The following is a 15,829-nucleotide window of genomic DNA, read 5'->3' as shown; positions in this document are numbered from 1 at the left end:
TTGTTTTTGTGTTTTAAAAATGTTTTTGAAAAAAAATAAAAAATAAATTTTTTTTATTTTTTTATTAACTTTAAATTAATATGTTTTTAGTATTTTCAAATCATTTTAATGTACTGATGTCAAAAATAATTTTTAAAAAATAAAAAAATCATTAGCATGTATTTTGACATGAAAAATTATTTGAAAAAACAACCACAACTACACCTAAACAAGCTAATGGGAAAGGACATTTAATTTGTCCCCCAACTCTCACACATGTATGCTATCAATTAAACCCTATATTTTTAATGGGTCCTTTTTATTTATTTTATTATTATTTTAAAATAAAGTGTTTTAAGGCTGGGATTAAGCTGAGAATGTTCAATGTACGGGGCCCTGATTGGGAAAACTCTTTGTTTCAGTGTCCAATTGATAATTCCATGATAGTTTGGGGACAGACTTTACCCTTGGGCCATGGAAAGATAATGCCCCCATAAAAGAAATTGGGCCTAACCACCGAAGTCGGGTGTTTTTTCAAGCTTTCTTTCCGATTTCGTCTTCTTCACCTATAAAACCTAAAAAACAAAAGCCTCAAATCTGCAGGTACTGGTATTGGTAGCTGCGACACCCATCTGTTTCTTTTAAACCCTCAAAATCACTTACAAGAATCAACTGATCTTCAAAACCACACAATACTTTATCCACCAAAAATCAATGGAGACTCATCCAAACAAGAACCAAAACATCAATGGTGAAGACAAAACAGTAGCAACAATAAAAAACCTACGTTCCCGACTAGAATCAAGAATAGAAACCCAACATAAAACCCAACTTGACCTATTAGCTTCTCTTCAAGATTTAGTCCCCAACATTGTATCCTCTCTTGACCTGTCCTTACAAATTGTCTCTTCTTTCAATAACAAACCCTTCACACCAACACCACCACTACCAGCTTCAACATCAAGAGCCCACCTTGAAATTGGATCAAATTCAAGGAATCCCAATGACCCACGAGCTAATTTTGACTCAAGACCTGAAATTTTGGGTGAAAGTTCGAAACTTGAGAGAAAAGATGGAAACTTTGACGGTGATGGGGCTGAGAGTGGGAGTCCATTGGCTGTTGTGAGAGTAATGGTGGCTGAATGTTTGCTTCAAAGGGTGCCTTTTAATCCAATTGATTCGTCAACTGTTTTGAGGAAGTTGGAGAATGATCAGAATGCGACCGAGGCCGAGAAGGCGGCGATTAGGGAGGTTGGAGGTGAGTCTGGGGCTATTCTGGCGGTGGAAATGGCTTTGAGGTCAATGGCGGAAGAGAATCGTGGGATTGAGCTTGAGGAGTTTGTGGTAAGCGGCAAGTCTAGAGTTATGGTATTAAATATTGATAGAAACCGGTTAGTTAAAGAATTGCCTGAAAGTGCACAATATACACAGAATTTAGAATTGTCAGGTTCTAGTGATTTTAATCAGAATCAGAGTAGTGGGATTGGTAATAATGTTAATAGCAATGGCGGAGTTGATGTGAATGGTAATGGGGTTTATGGGATTGGAGGGCCGGTTGTGATGCAAAGACCATTGATGGGGGACATGTGGATGGGTGGCGGTGGGGATATGTGGCCTAGGGGAGGGATGATGGGACCTCGAGGGATGATGATGGGGCCGCGAGGGATGATGCAGAGGCCGCCTATGCCTTTGCCAATGCAATCGCAGCAGCAAAAGCAAAGGAGTGAGGAGGATGAAATGAAGGATTTGGAGGCTTTGCTGAATAAGAAGTCATTTAGGGAAATGCAGAAATCAAAGACTGGTGAGGAGCTTTTGGACCTCATTCATCGACCTACTGCGAGAGAAACTGCCGTGGCTGCTAAGGTACTTGGCATTTAGTTCTAGACTTTGCTTACAGTTTGTGTTTTGCAACTTTAGTTAAGCCATCCAATCCAATAGAACAAGAACTTATACAGTAATTTCCCATAGGCTGAATGATAAAAGTGTCAATGTTAAAAGTGTTCAAGTGTTTCTACTCTTATTTATTTACTATTGCATAGGTGAGATCTGTTTGCCATTTATGGGGTTTTTGAACTGCAAATTCATTTCAAAAGAAGATTTCTATTTAATAGGTTTCCACTGCTTAGCTTTGGTTGTCCAACCCCCTTCTCATCTGCTACTGATTGTATTAGTTGATGACATTATTCATTTGTTTGTTTCAGTTCAAAACCAAAGGTGGTTCTCAGCTAAAGGAATATTGTTCGGCTCTAACAAAAGAGGATTGTAGACGTCAATGTGGTTCCTTTATTGCTTGTGAGAAGGTCAGTAAATACATTGTACTGTTATTATTTCCAACTTAGCATGCAACAGCATTTATATGATCAGGTTGGGGTGTAATCTCTGTTATTCGACAAATATGCCAAATAAGTGATTCCACATAAATAATACCAAAGAAATGAGATATTGAAAGCAGATAGAGTGACTACAGGACCAACATGTGTAGGAAAGAGGGAATCAGTTGAAGAACAGAGATTGTTTGAGCATCTAACACAAGTTTGCTCATCTAACACAAGTTTGCTTTTAAGCAGTAACTTTGCTAATGTATCTTTACATTTTCTCTCCTTTTTTTGTTGTATGGCATGCAAGTTAATGGTGTTGCCCTCGGTAATTTCAAACTTTCTGTGCTTCCTTGTTTCACCTAGCTTGGTTTGACATTCATGATAATCATGTATTATGCCTTTTGGGTGCCTTACCTGTTTACAGGTTCATTTTCGTCGAATTATTGCTCCTCATACTGATGTGAGTCAAGGGGACTGTTCTTTTCTTGACACTTGCCGCCACATGAAGGTAATTGTTTTCTCTTCCATTACAATAACTTAAAAAGGGAATGTTATCAGTAACATTTTGAGACATCATTTACTTAATATAGTTTTTTTTTTCTGTGATAGACTTGCAAGTATGTCCATTATGAGCTTGACCCAACACCAGATGTGTCTCCTATGGCAATGGGTGCTGCAGCACTTCCTCCCCCCAAAGCTTTAAAGCCCCAGCGTGCTGAATATTGTTCAGAAGTTGAACTTGGCGAACCGCAATGGATTAATTGTGACATTCGTAATTTCAAAATGGAGATTTTAGGTCAATTTGGAGTTATCATGGCTGATCCACCATGGGACATTCATATGGAACTGCCTTATGGAACAATGGCTGATGATGAAATGCGCAACCTCAATGTCCCTGTGTTGCAAACTGATGGTCTAATTTTTCTTTGGGTTACTGGACGTGCTATGGAGCTTGGACGTGAGTGGTAGGTGTTTCTTTGGACATATGTTAATTATCACTGGATTAATTATATTTTGTTCATGGTTAATAATTCTGCCTTGTTTTCTGTAAAATCATGGTACATGTGAATGCTGGTTTCAATTTTTACGAGTATCATGTGTTTCTTGCAGTTTAGAACTTTGGGGGTACAAGCGTGTTGAAGAGATTATTTGGGTAAAGACCAATCAACTTCAGCGAATAATTAGAACAGGTAGAACAGGGCATTGGCTTAACCACAGTAAGGAACATTGCCTTGTTGGAATAAAGGGAAATCCAGAAGTAAACAGGAACATTGACACTGACGTCATAGTTGCTGAGGTTCGAGAGACAAGTCGTAAGCCAGATGAGGTCTGTAAAAACATGTCCGAAGTTCCCAGTAGTCAAGCCATTCCCTATCACCTCGACTCATTTGTCTCTTACATATATTAGTTCTTAATTACCATTGTTACATTACCATTACCATGATTCCATGGTGCTTTTGAAATAATTCAAGTCCTCGCTATCAGTTTTCATATCAGCTTATATGAATAAGCTTTTTGCAGATGTACCCTCTGCTGGAGAGGATAAGTCCCAGGACAAGGAAGCTGGAGCTGTTTGCTCGCATGCACAACACTCAAGCAGGGTATGGTTTTCATGGATCATAATTATGCTTCATATATTTTTAACATACTTTAATCTAACTGTTATTTTTTATACCATCAGCTGGATGTCCCTTGGCAATCAGTTGGAAGGAGTGCGATTGGTTGATGAGGGTCTGCGAGCAAGATTTAAGGCTGCCTACCCAGACGTTGTGGTGCAGCCCTCATCTCCTCCCCGGGCCTCCGCAATGGAAATAGACTCCACTGCTTCTCAAATGAGAAGTCCTTTTTCAGTGACAGAATCCAAGTCTATGGCCACCCAGTTTGCAGACCGTGCAGCTCCAGAAACAGTCTATACTTCTGAAGAAAAGCCGATGGCATTAGATGCTGTTATGGCTGGCTGAATAACCTTCACATTCCATCATATTAACCAAATAGGATTCCACAGTGCTCAAAACTGTTAGTAGTTAGTGAGATATATGTGATTGTTCTGCCTAGTTTATGATTGTTGTTCCTAAGGTCATTGGGCTAGAGAGGGATCATATCCTGGGCCAATATGTCATAGTGGTCTAGAGATCAGGCTACCTGTATTGCAATTATGCAGCCGACCAAGTAAAAGTCCTCACAGTTAATGATTTATGCAATGGCAGTAAATTAGTTTCTTATGGAAAAACTTTGTGCCTCTAACCTTTGTAGCTAGCTAGTAGGCACTGTTGTTCTCTTCTCTGAAACTTGGCAAAATGCATTTTCTGAATCAATTTGAACAGAGTATGAAAGTCACATCTTTAAGTAGCCCTTTTTATGTGCTGCCCCGATTCTGTAACATCTAGATACTGTAGCATGGCCCACATTACATGAAAACTTAAGAAAGGTCTCATTCAGCATTCCGAGAGACACAGAGTAGAGCACAAGGGGCTGTCGGCACTCAGCACAAGGTTTATGGCTAGCTGGCAAGTGTCAGTTATAAATTAATACAAAAGTGAGAGCATGTTAAGGCCAATAATAGCGGGCTGTGGTGGTGTTTTGGACCTCATCTGTTTTAACCTCGACCTTTTCACATGAATTTGTTTTTTTAGTATCATGTTTTCATAGAAGAGCAAATCAGGAAGCAGTGAAGTTCCTTTTTATACAATCTTATAGATTCTCTTTGTAAAGCAAAAGTTTGAACTTTGAATACAAAATACAGCTGTATACAGCTATACCAGAAGCAGCTGCAACATTATGCTTTATATATAGTTATGAAAAATTACCACCATATTATTCTCCTGAATGACTGGAAGAGTTACAAAAACCAAATTTTTATAAATGAACTGATATGAAGGGGCTTTTAAGCCAGTGAAGTAAATAAATAATTACCAAAGTGAAAAAAAAAAAATAAACCAATTGGTAAATCCTCATCTGGGTTCTTGTAATAATTTCCTTCACATGATTGTTGCCCAAATACCTGCTCCTATAATGAATGATAACAAGATTGAAAATCTGTTTGTTGGTGAAGAAGAAGGTGGTAATGGGATACTGCCAAACACGGTAGGGTAAGAGGGTGCAGTGTCAGGCAATGCACTAGGACCATAAGAGGGAGAGTATGCTGATGCTGAACCATTGCCAGGCACAGATATGTGTAGCTTCTGCTCCTTTTGACAACGCCCTTGAACTCCGCTCGTGAAGTAGAAGTCCCCATATGCAGTGATGTTAAATAAAGAGTTGCCATTGTTCATGTACAAGATGGGATCTGTCAGGTTGCAGGAGTTGTAGTTTTCTAGTGTGACTTGAATCACAGAATCTTGACTTGGTGGATACAAGAACACTGAAACAAGAAGCTAGACATGAGAGATTGCCAAGAGATATTTGCAGGAAGATCGTAAAAACAGAATAGACAAGAGGGACTTACAGAGAGAATCCCCAATCTTCAAGGTATGGTATTTGGACCAGTAGGTGTACACTTGTGGATTTGCTGAAGTAGGGATACCCCAAGCATCTAAATCCCCAACCTTGTACTGGTAACAGGAGACTTGGATTTGCACCAGCACAAGAAACTGAAATGCATACAGGACTAGGAATCCAGGACTTCTAAGATTGACCATCTTAACTGCTCTCAACCTTTCTCAAATTTAGAAGTGAGCAAGGACAGCGGAGAGTAGAGGGGTTAAATCCTATTGGTCTATGTATCTGTAGATAGATTGGAGGTGCAGAAAAGAACAAGTTCGATGGTGATTTCACCTCAATGCCCTTCTTTCCTAGTTATATATAAAATTCTTGGTAATAGCAACTTGTTCTATTCTTTTTAACGGTAGAAGTTTAAATATTGTGTAGCGGTGGAGATCACACATCCTTTTTCTAGTGGGAGATCTGTGAGGGAAGGCTTGGATTCTTGTTGCAGTTATGATTTATCAGTGAAATATGTCATCGAGGGGCTCCAAAAACAGCGAGGATAGGGAGGAAAATTACATGTTGTAGAGGGTTAGTGTTGGATAGAAATCAATTATAGGGCTAACAATTGCACATGGGCCAGTTGGATAATCATTTGACTGAAATTAGCATTTGCAAGGCTGGAACATGGAAGAAGCCATCAAGAAGATGGGATGTCTAGATGAATGCCCAATATTGGATTGATTCAAATGTGTTATCATGTCACCATGTGGAGAGGTCATGAGATCGAACTGTCAACCTTGTCTCCTCTCACATGGTCAAGAGACGAGCAACTTTCCTGGATTTCCGAATCTGAATGCTTGTTTGATCAGAAGAATTCATTACCTTAAACAACTTGGTATATGCCCTAATTCAACCAGATACGAGCTTAACAACAGAACAGCCACCAAACCACGGCACACTTGTGCGGTGGGGTTTTTTCTTCCATGATTTGGAGTAACCATTACCTCAGTCGATTTATTTTATTTTCTGTAACTAAAATAGGTCGACAAAAAACTTGCTAGTAAAATGGTGACTTGAACTCAACGTAGCAGCCACCGATTGGTAGACACCATTATGTCCTGACCTTCAACATAATTTTTCAATCAAAACTGAAACTAGAGGCCAGTCCTTGCAAAATTTAATCACCGCAGAAGCAGCGCAATAAATAATTTATTTCAATATGGCTGTAAAAGAGATGAGTTGAACCACACATTTATTTTAGGATCAATATCTTAAAATGATATAAAAAAATTATAATTTAAAACTAAAAAAAAAACAATCTAACTTTAATCCCAAACACTAATAAAGTTAGTTAAGAAAGTTTTTGGAAAACCTTAATTTTGTGCCCAATTCCCAGTTTCATGTCAGAATATATATTTTTATCAATTGAGTCTTAAAATTTACTTATTAATATTTTTTATGTGTATTTTTAAGAAAAATAAATGGAAAATTTGATGAACAGACCCAACTGAGAAGTGTTTGAAATGTTAGAGTGTTAATTACTAGTTTTTTATTATTATATTGGTATGGCGTTGATAAAAAAAATTATAATTCTTTTCTTATACAACTTTAAGAGCGTCCTTATATGGCTTTTTTTTTTTTTTAAAAAAAAAAAAAAATTATCATGAATATTGATGCTTTAGAAAATTAAACAACATGCCCGTAGCTAATTTGGGGTTCAAAAAAATCACTTTACTGTTCACTGTTTTGCGTTTCTAACGCAGGTTTCATGCTTTGTGTGTGTACATGTATGCACTGTTCAATGAACAGTGCACATGAACAGTATATGTGCGTACTGTTCAAGTGAACAGTGCAGGTAACTGCAAATTGCCTGCATACTACATTATAATGAAAAATATTAAGAAGTTTTATTTGGAAATATAGTAGTTATAGTTTTTTAAAATAATTTTTGTTTAGAAATGTTATTTGTGTTGGCTTACTGATTAAATACATTGATCACTGGCGAGGTCTTGGGCTTTTCCATGCAATGCATGCACGAATTTTTTTATTACACATTTTTTTTTAATTATTATTTATAAATTTTTTATATTTATTAAAATATATAGTTCTTGATTTACTTAATTATAATGTATGTTTAAATTTTTTATTTTCATGTTAAAAAAGCCTATATATATAATTTTTTACCAAAAAAATTTAATCCGCAACGAAGCGTAAATCATATAACTAATAAAAACTAAAATAGAAGGTGTTTTTATCATACATTACCTTCTAAAATACTATTTATTATAATAATATTTTTCTTCCTCTAAATCTATGTTTTTTAATTTTATTTTATCATTTGACAATTTATATATTAAAGATTGAATTTTATAATTTATTTTAGTTTGTTTTTTATTTTTATCATTTGACAATTTATATATTAAAGGTTGAATTTTATAATTTATTTTAGTTTATTTTTTATATAATTTATCAGGTCTCATGACTCAAGTCATGAGATAACTTGATTTACTTAGGTTTTATTTTCTTTGTTTTTTTACTTATCTTTGTCCTTAATTTCATATTTTAACCATTAGTTTATATTAATTAATTTATTTTTTATTAGGATAATTAAGTCTCGCAACTTGAATTACAAGTTTTATTAGTGAATTTAAGTTGAATTAAATAAAATTTTTGATTTACTTTTTATAAAATTATCACAATCACAAATTAAATGAGTTAACTTAAATAATTTTTTTATAATTAATTTTTAAATTTAATATTAAATTAATTTTTTTTAATAAAATTATCTAATTTCATTATCTAATTATAGATTTGATGAATTAAAAATCAAATTCAATTCATTTTGCCTCAATATTTTAAAAATATAATCCTCCATTTTTCTTAATAAAACTTTATTTTTATCAATAATTTTAAACCTATAAAATCAACAAATTTTTAGTAAAACAACTAAAAATATAGTTATTAAACCTGGATCAGCCTAGCAGGTCGACCTGAAAACTAACCGATCCGGTAACTAGACCGGTCCGGATTTATCAAAAGACTGGCCAACGCAATGACTCGAAAAAATCCGACCAACCGGCTGATCAACCCATGACCTGAGCAACCTGGATGAGACCTAGTGTTCTGGAGTTTGGGTCTGCTTGAGATGATTGCAAGTCAATCTGGGTTTGGAGATCTTGATGGTTGGCATTGGTTCCCATTTCTTCCTTCTAACCCTGATGATTGATGACTGTAACTTGAAGGAAATTAAAGATTAAATGGGACCAAACTCATGTTTTCAGGAGAGAGAGAAAGAGAGAGGCAACATGTAGAAGATGTGAATCGAAAAATCAAAGAAAAAACAGTTTTTACGGTGCAAGAAATTAGTTGTTCCACATCGCATAGCTATCAACTAAAGTGGGAATCAAAGTTTAGGAGCTATATTCTTGAGACTTCTCTTCCCGCTTCGCTAAGAAAGCTTTTCCTTCTTCAAGTATTTTCGGTATGGATTGTTTGATACTTTTTCCCTGATTGAAGAAGCAAACTTTATTACCATCACTAAGTCTTTAACATCTCTCTCTCTAGCTAATGTTTTCAAGCTGTAGAAACCACGTGAATTTACAGGGGAAAGATTTAAAAAAAAAAAAGGGTTGATGTACCTTGTGAGGAGATGGTGATGAGACTTTATCTACACGCTTCACTCTTTGACTGGAACAACCCCGGGTCGAGTTTAACAACAATTATTAAAAGCATCAACTATTATTTTCTAATAAAAAAGAAAAAGAAATAAGAGAAAAACACTATTCTCATTCACTCCAGTACTTCTCATCACCGTCTTTACTACCCCCCACCTCATCATCAGACCCTTGAATCAAACTCATTTTAAACTTCCGCACATCATCAACAGCAGCATTTCTAAACAGCCCCAGATCAACAGTTCCAGACACCATATGATATCCACGTGTCTTGAGATTAATGGGTCCATCATGTGGCATTGCAAAACCACACAAGTAGGCCCCACCTTCCAAGACTCCCCTCTCAGCCTCCCTCATCATCTCCCTAACCTTCTTATGCCCGGGGTCCCACAAGTACCCCATGCTAGCACTCAAATCCAACGGTCCCATTTGCACACAATCAACCCCATCTACGGCTGAGATTTCCTCAGCCTTTTTTACACCTTCCTCACTCTCTACCTGGCACATAATCAATAACTCGTCCGTGTAGTTACTCAAATACCCTTCATCATTTCCATAACCGGATGCCCTCACTACCGTATGAGCTGATCCGCGAATACCCTCTGGTGGAAATCTGCAATACGACACCGCTTTCCGAGCCATTTTCGGGCTTTCGATCATCGGAAACATAATCCCTTGCGGGCCCAGATCGAGGGCTTTTTTGGCCCACGTCGGAGAACTCTCCGGCAACCGGAGGATCGCTGGGGTTTGAGTCGCGGCGAGGGCACGGAGGCAGTGGAGAGCGTCAGTGATGCCACCCGGACCGTGTTCCATATCCACGACGGCGAAGTCATAACCGGATTGGCCAGCGATCTCGGCAATGGTTGGGGAGAAGCTGAGGAGGAAGATTCCGTAGAGAGTTTCGCCGTTTTGGAGGCGAGATTTTAGAGAACTGGGGGCGGAGAAGGCAGAAACGGCATTGGTGGTGGAGAGATTGGAAGAGGAAATGGCGGATTTGGCCTCGATCGAGAGTTTACGGTTTTTTACGGTTTTGAAATTGAGAGGGAATTTGACTGGGTTTGAGAGGGATCTTAAGAGTTTTGATGCCGGTTTTTCATGATTTAGTAATGCGAGGGAGGAGGTGGCAGTTGTGGTGGCTGAGCCGGCAGTGCTGAGGGCGGGCATGGCGGTGGGCACTTTGGGTCTATGGAAATTAAAATGGTTGGAACTTTGAGTATTGGATGCTGTAATTGTGTTATTTACTGGGAGGGGGGGGGGTCAGGGGAGGAGAGAGAAAAGATTAGATGATTTGTTCAAGTGATTAGGGTTAATTAATGAGAGCTAATTTGAATTATTTCGATGTAAATAGAACTCTGCTGCTATTTATATTTTATAACAAGAGTCTTTAATTAATTATCTAAAAATAAATAAATAATAATTCCTTGCATGCTTTAAAGTTTTGAATTCAATTTAGACCTTGCCATGAGGTATGATAAATTACAGTTAATTTAGATTAAAAAATAAATAAGAACAAGAGCACTTAGGCCTGAAATCCAAAAGAAAGAAACCTCGAAGAAGTGGTGGTTTTAGTGTTTATCATCTCACTAAACACTAATAATGTTACGTATTTTTTGGGTTTTTAAGTTTTTCAAACCTCTATCAACTTTCTTTTCAAGTACATCCTTCTATATTATTTTGATCATGGAATTTACTTGATGTTTTACATTGCTTTTTATGAAAATTATCGTGGTGTTAAAAATAAAATTATGATATTGAGTTGATTTTATAAAAGAGTTTTATTGATAAAAAAAACATTAAAAATAAGAGCTGAAATCAACCGAAGAAAAAAAAAATGATCAAAATTCAGTTTTAATTTTTTTAACACTAGTATTTTATTTGGTTCTTTTGGCCTTTTTTTTTTACTTTTATTATATTTTTTTTTTAATTTTATCATATTTATATTATATTAACTGAGGATTATATTTTATTATTTATTTTATATGAGGTTATTCTTGTGTCAAAATAATATTTTGCTATTGGATTGATATTAAATTTTATATAAAAAAGTTGGAGTAATTTTGGATTTTGAGTTTTGTGATGTAGAAAAAATACAGACTTTGAGTTTGATGCGTGGAGTTATTCTCAAACGAAAAAAAAAAAACAGAGAGTTTAATTGTGGTTAATATCTGCACAGAATTTTACTCCTATTTCAAGCCATGGACTCTTTGATATTTGATCAATCGTTATTTATTTATCGTAATTTAATTCTTAGTTTCGTAAAAAAATATAGATTCGGTTGTAATCCGTGAAGGTATAGGAAAGTAGTAAAACCTTAGGAAAAAAGGAAATAAATCCGAACAAAATATGGACCGTCTATTGCAAGGTTATAAAGCTAGAAGGGATTTGTGTGGGTTGATATTAGTACATCAGAAAAGAAGTTGAATGCTGTTGTCTTTCTTAAGATTGAACATTAGCTAGAAACAGAGAACGATGTCTCTTGAACCATTCGTGAAGTTGTGTCTGCGTGAAGATGAGAGTATCTTGCCAGCCAAACAAACACCACCATGGCCAAAAGCTTTCTTTATCAAATTCTCTGTTTGTCGATTTGTTAACGTATACCATTCTGAAGGATTGATCCAATACCCTGCTGGCGAAATAGCAAACTTTTGCCTCTGTTTTGAACCAGTAGAAGTGGGGACTCTGTACAACACTTTCTATCATCCGATGGAAGAGTTTATTTCACGTGATGGTGCAGCGAAGTTCTTCAGTGGCATGCTTGCCTTCTTCGATGTCAAAGAATCTGTGGACCAAAGTATCTTTGACAATTTCTTCTCCAAAACGCGGTCAATGGCTGACGATGCTCGTGCTCATGATCGTAACATAGTGCCGGTCGCTGTGGAAATCATTATTGATTTGTGGGAAGAGTTTCATCCAGGAACGTTCGAGTTCAGCATACCGAATTACGTTGATGAAATCATGGGGAAGGGGAGCGACGACGGTGTTTGTTTTTCATCTTTGCAGGTATTAAAGAGACTCAAACTGGACAGCGGTCCAGGGGAGCAGTGCCCCATCTGTTTTGAAATATTGGCCGGTGAACAGGAGGCACTGCAGCTGCCATGTTCGCACCTCTACCATCTCCATTGCATTCTTACGTGGTTCAGAAATAATTCATCGTGTCCATTGTGCCGCTATCTTATTGAATGAATGTGATAGAAATATTCTTAGGTTTGTAGTAGCCGCTGCTATCTTGTTCAATTATGCTTAGGTTACCCATGGCTTTGACAGAACTGATCTGTATGCTTAGCCATCTTTAAATTGCCTTTTCTCTTCATATACGTTCGTGTTGCTTTTGATTGAAGTCTTTCGGCAAAATGAATCATGGTTGTAAGAATTCCACCACTTCCAAGTTCCAACCGGAAACATCTCCGGTACTCTAGGAGCACCCACCGCTCTATATTCTGTTCACCTAAATTAAACGCTAGAGATAGCAGCCAATTATTCTATTGCATACATGCAAACTACTTCTCTCTTCTCCTTCTCCTTCTCCTTCTCCTTTCATATATACAGCACCCTTTATTCCCACAGCTTAGAATGTTTATGAAGGAAAGGTAAAAGAACAGCAGCAAAACAAGATTTGGCTATTGAAGAGTGTTTAGAAAAACTAACTCTTCCAATAAAGTAAAAACTCACATCTAAAAACTCACTGCCAGCGAGAGCCATTGCTCGTTCAAAGGCCTCATTCTCCTTCTTAGGTGATTGATCAGGATCTGCCCAATCCAAATTTAATTTTCCAACTCTTGAAGACAAATGTGTGCTATTCACATAACTTGGAGGCTGGTCCATGTCATACTGATTGATTCCATTGTCAATGGCATCAGTTGCCTGCAACAAGTAAAACAAGGTGTTCTTGAATGGGAAAACAACAAACCTAACCGCTGCAAACAAGATGAGCAACAGAAACGAGCATCTAGATTGAATAAAAACTTAAAGGATATGAAGACATCGGGAAACATTTCAGGTTGGTCGCGTAGTAATTCAGTGCAATCGATTGAGACCAGGAATTTTGTGGAAAACAAGAATGCGCTGGCAATAAAACTACTTAAAATCATACGGTCATAACAATATCAATCATAAATCTATAGACACAGGAGATGAGAACTGCTGAATTCATACAATATCAACATTAGAATGGTACCAAGCCAACCCAACTTTCCACATAGCACCAGTCCAACATTGCATGGAGTCCTGAAGCTTCATGTACAGTTCTTTTATCTAGAAGACAATTATACTTCCTAAGTTCATGTGTGATTCATCTTGTCATCATTTGCAAACCTAAACATCCAGCCATACCATGTTCATGCCCAAAGTTATCTACAAGACTGTTGACAAATCCAACATAATCTTTTGACCTGTGATTTTTTGGGGAAGAGCACAAGTAGAACCTTTGGGGCACAAAACAAAGGTCTCAAAAACCATTTTTGAACACCACCCATGACATTAATAATGATAGAAACCTAAATTTCTCAAACGTATGCAGAACTTAGCACCTCCATAAAGCTCGTGTAAACAGCCAAGAACAAGCGATGCACATCTGGATGACCTTCATTCACTTGAAGCTCCTTAGCTATAATCTCCTTTCCAAATTGCTAAAGAAAGAAAGCAAAAAACAGATTGATAATCAAGAAAGTTAAACCACCACAGTTGAGTTGTAAGCAAACTTCTATTAAACTCCACACTACATGCATTAATTTGCCTTTTGAAATCAAGGAATACCCTAAAAACAAGGCCTGCACTACTAAGCTTGGTAGAGAATCCATGTCCAAAAACTTCCCCAAATCCTTTTTGATGGTGATCATACCGGTCAAGACTTGGATCATACACACCTCCAACATCAAGCACAGCATCAAGACCCTCTAACACCTGCAAGAACCTCGTATCCATTCATACATTACTTTCACAGAAAATATTCAAAACGTGTACAAACTAAAGCTATTTTACTAGCTCGCTATAAACCTACAAGCAAAAAGTAACTAGAAGAATCCAAATATCACTACCCCCATACCCAAACCCTCATCATCACATAAGATTCTAAATTCATCACAGTAGTTTCCTTTTATTAACATCCATTCTCACTACTATGACTAACGAATTCTAAGGAAAACGAATGAACGTAAAATTCTAAATCCCACAACCCCCTTATGCAAACTTCATTCTCAGAAAACAACGTCCAACTTCCAGTAGATCATTCTGCATTTTTTTGGGGAAGACTAGCAAAATTCAAATGAAGAAAAAAGCAAAAATCTAAATCCTCCAAAACAATTAACAAAACCAAACCTTTAAATTATCAACTCTCCCTACTTTACACCCCAAAGTTTCAATTACTTTAGTATCTATAATTTCTAGGATACAAAAAAGAAATTGAGTTCGAAATACTAACAAAACCACGCCTTCAAATTCTCAAAATCCCCCCCCTCCGAGCCCCCAAAGTCTCAATCTTTATAGTGTCTACAGCATCAAACAGTTTTGATATCTGAATCCCATCAATTTAGTTAAGCCTTTTCTTTGTATTGTAGTATGAATCTTTTGTTCTAAGAGATGCTTTAAACTCTCATGGTCAATTTTAAGATCATGCTTCAAGTAACGCCTCTATCTTCTAACTTTCATCAATATAGTTGTATATTCTTTCTTATAAATTGACAATCCTAGATATCTTGGACTTAAAGCCTCGTTAAAAAAAAGCTAATGACCTCCCTTCTTGGCTTAAGATTGCCTCTAATTCATTTATACAAGCATCAGTTTTCAACATAAAGTTGTTGTTGAAATTTAGCAAAACTAATACTGGTATTGTACATAAAAATTCTTTTAACTTCCCAAAAGCTTCTTTAGCCCTCTCATTCTAACTAAAAGTTTTATTTTTTAATAGATCGTTCAAGGACTTGTTGATAATTCCAAATCCCCTAATGAACTTCTTGTAGTATCAATTCAATCTAATATTAACCAATCTAATATTCTTATAAGATTTTTGTTAACATTCAAGATGATATTTGTGAAAATAGTTGAGGTTGCTTTTTAAAAAATACTTTTTATTTAAAAAAATATATTAAAATAATATATATATATTAAATTTTTTTAATTTATAATTTTGATATATATATATATTAATTTTTAAAATACAAAAAAAAATTAAAAAATTAAAAAAATTAAAAAAATTAAATTCTTTTAAAATTTCTATTGAAACGCCTTCAAACACCCCTAAGCGTGGTTAGATATACGATTCAATTCAATTAATGGGGGGAAAGGTACACATATCCAATGAAATGAAAGTTGAAAAACTTTTGAAAATCTTTGAGTGGATTATGAGATATTGTCATACAATATTATATCAAATTTACATTTAAGAATTAATTTCTGCTGTTGTTTTCTTTTTTTAACCTTTCGAATTTGAATGTTGAA

The 15,829-nt window shown here is 36.1% G+C and overlaps 4 protein-coding genes across 4 annotated transcripts; 1 reads left to right on the top strand and 3 right to left on the bottom strand.

The window, feature by feature from the left end:
* Positions 1-502: 502 nt before the first annotated feature.
* LOC118033942 (N(6)-adenosine-methyltransferase MT-A70-like) lies at positions 503-4,612 on the top strand. The gene is made up of 7 exons (XM_035039082.2): positions 503-1,842; positions 2,181-2,279; positions 2,722-2,805; positions 2,907-3,262; positions 3,408-3,624; positions 3,819-3,898; positions 3,979-4,612. Exons 1-7 carry the CDS (start codon positions 694-696, stop codon positions 4,256-4,258), a joined length of 2,265 nt encoding a protein of 754 aa, XP_034894973.1. The 5' UTR covers positions 503-693; the 3' UTR covers positions 4,259-4,612.
* Positions 4,613-5,133: 521 nt separating this feature from the next.
* Positions 5,134-6,254, bottom strand: LOC118033943 (early nodulin-like protein 8). The gene is made up of 2 exons (XM_035039083.2): positions 5,743-6,254; positions 5,134-5,658 (listed from the first exon to the last, which is right to left on the bottom strand). The coding sequence occupies exons 1-2, from the start codon at positions 5,933-5,935 to the stop codon at positions 5,276-5,278; spliced, it is 576 nt and encodes a 191-aa protein (XP_034894974.1). The 5' UTR covers positions 5,936-6,254; the 3' UTR covers positions 5,134-5,275.
* Positions 6,255-9,444: 3,190 nt separating this feature from the next.
* Positions 9,445-10,619, bottom strand: LOC118033944 (uncharacterized). Its single transcript, XM_035039084.2, has one exon. It carries the CDS (start codon positions 10,559-10,561, stop codon positions 9,509-9,511), a length of 1,053 nt encoding a protein of 350 aa, XP_034894975.1. The 5' UTR covers positions 10,562-10,619; the 3' UTR covers positions 9,445-9,508.
* Positions 10,620-12,871: 2,252 nt separating this feature from the next.
* Positions 12,872-14,317, bottom strand: LOC118033886 (uncharacterized). Its single transcript, XM_035039022.1, has 4 exons — positions 14,150-14,317; positions 13,924-14,022; positions 13,067-13,258; positions 12,872-12,928 (listed from the first exon to the last, which is right to left on the bottom strand). The coding sequence occupies exons 1-4, from the start codon at positions 14,315-14,317 to the stop codon at positions 12,872-12,874; spliced, it is 516 nt and encodes a 171-aa protein (XP_034894913.1).
* Between the last annotated feature and the right edge of the window lie 1,512 nt (positions 14,318-15,829).

Source organism: Populus alba, chromosome 1 (genome assembly GCF_005239225.2).
Source record: "Populus alba chromosome 1, ASM523922v2, whole genome shotgun sequence".
NCBI lineage: Eukaryota > Viridiplantae > Streptophyta > Magnoliopsida > Malpighiales > Salicaceae > Populus > Populus alba.
Note: the sequence above shows the minus strand (reverse complement) of the source record. Positions and strands in the feature narration are given on the sequence as shown.

Excerpts from the sequence above, each read along its gene's own strand:
- LOC118033942 (XM_035039082.2), top strand. The coding sequence starts at position 694 with ATGGAGACTCATCCAAACAAGAACCAAAACATCAATGGTGAAGACAAA. Across the intron at positions 1,843-2,180 it reads AAACTGCCGTGGCTGCTAAG|TTCAAAACCAAAGGTGGTTC; the intron begins GTACTTGGCATT and ends TGTTTGTTTCAG. Across the intron at positions 3,625-3,818 it reads CAAGTCGTAAGCCAGATGAG|ATGTACCCTCTGCTGGAGAG; the intron begins GTCTGTAAAAAC and ends AGCTTTTTGCAG.
- LOC118033943 (XM_035039083.2), bottom strand. The coding sequence starts at position 5,935 with ATGGTCAATCTTAGAAGTCCTGGATTCCTAGTCCTGTATGCATTTCAG. Across the intron at positions 5,659-5,742 it reads GAAGATTGGGGATTCTCTCT|TGTTCTTGTATCCACCAAGT; the intron begins GTAAGTCCCTCT and ends TTCTTGTTTCAG.
- LOC118033944 (XM_035039084.2), bottom strand. The coding sequence starts at position 10,561 with ATGCCCGCCCTCAGCACTGCCGGCTCAGCCACCACAACTGCCACCTCC.
- LOC118033886 (XM_035039022.1), bottom strand. The coding sequence starts at position 14,317 with ATGGATACGAGGTTCTTGCAGGTGTTAGAGGGTCTTGATGCTGTGCTT. Across the intron at positions 14,023-14,149 it reads GTGCAGGCCTTGTTTTTAGG|CAATTTGGAAAGGAGATTAT; the intron begins GTATTCCTTGAT and ends TTCTTTCTTTAG. Across the intron at positions 12,929-13,066 it reads CTGGCAGTGAGTTTTTAGAT|GAGAAGGAGAAGGAGAAGGA; the intron begins GTGAGTTTTTAC and ends TATATATGAAAG.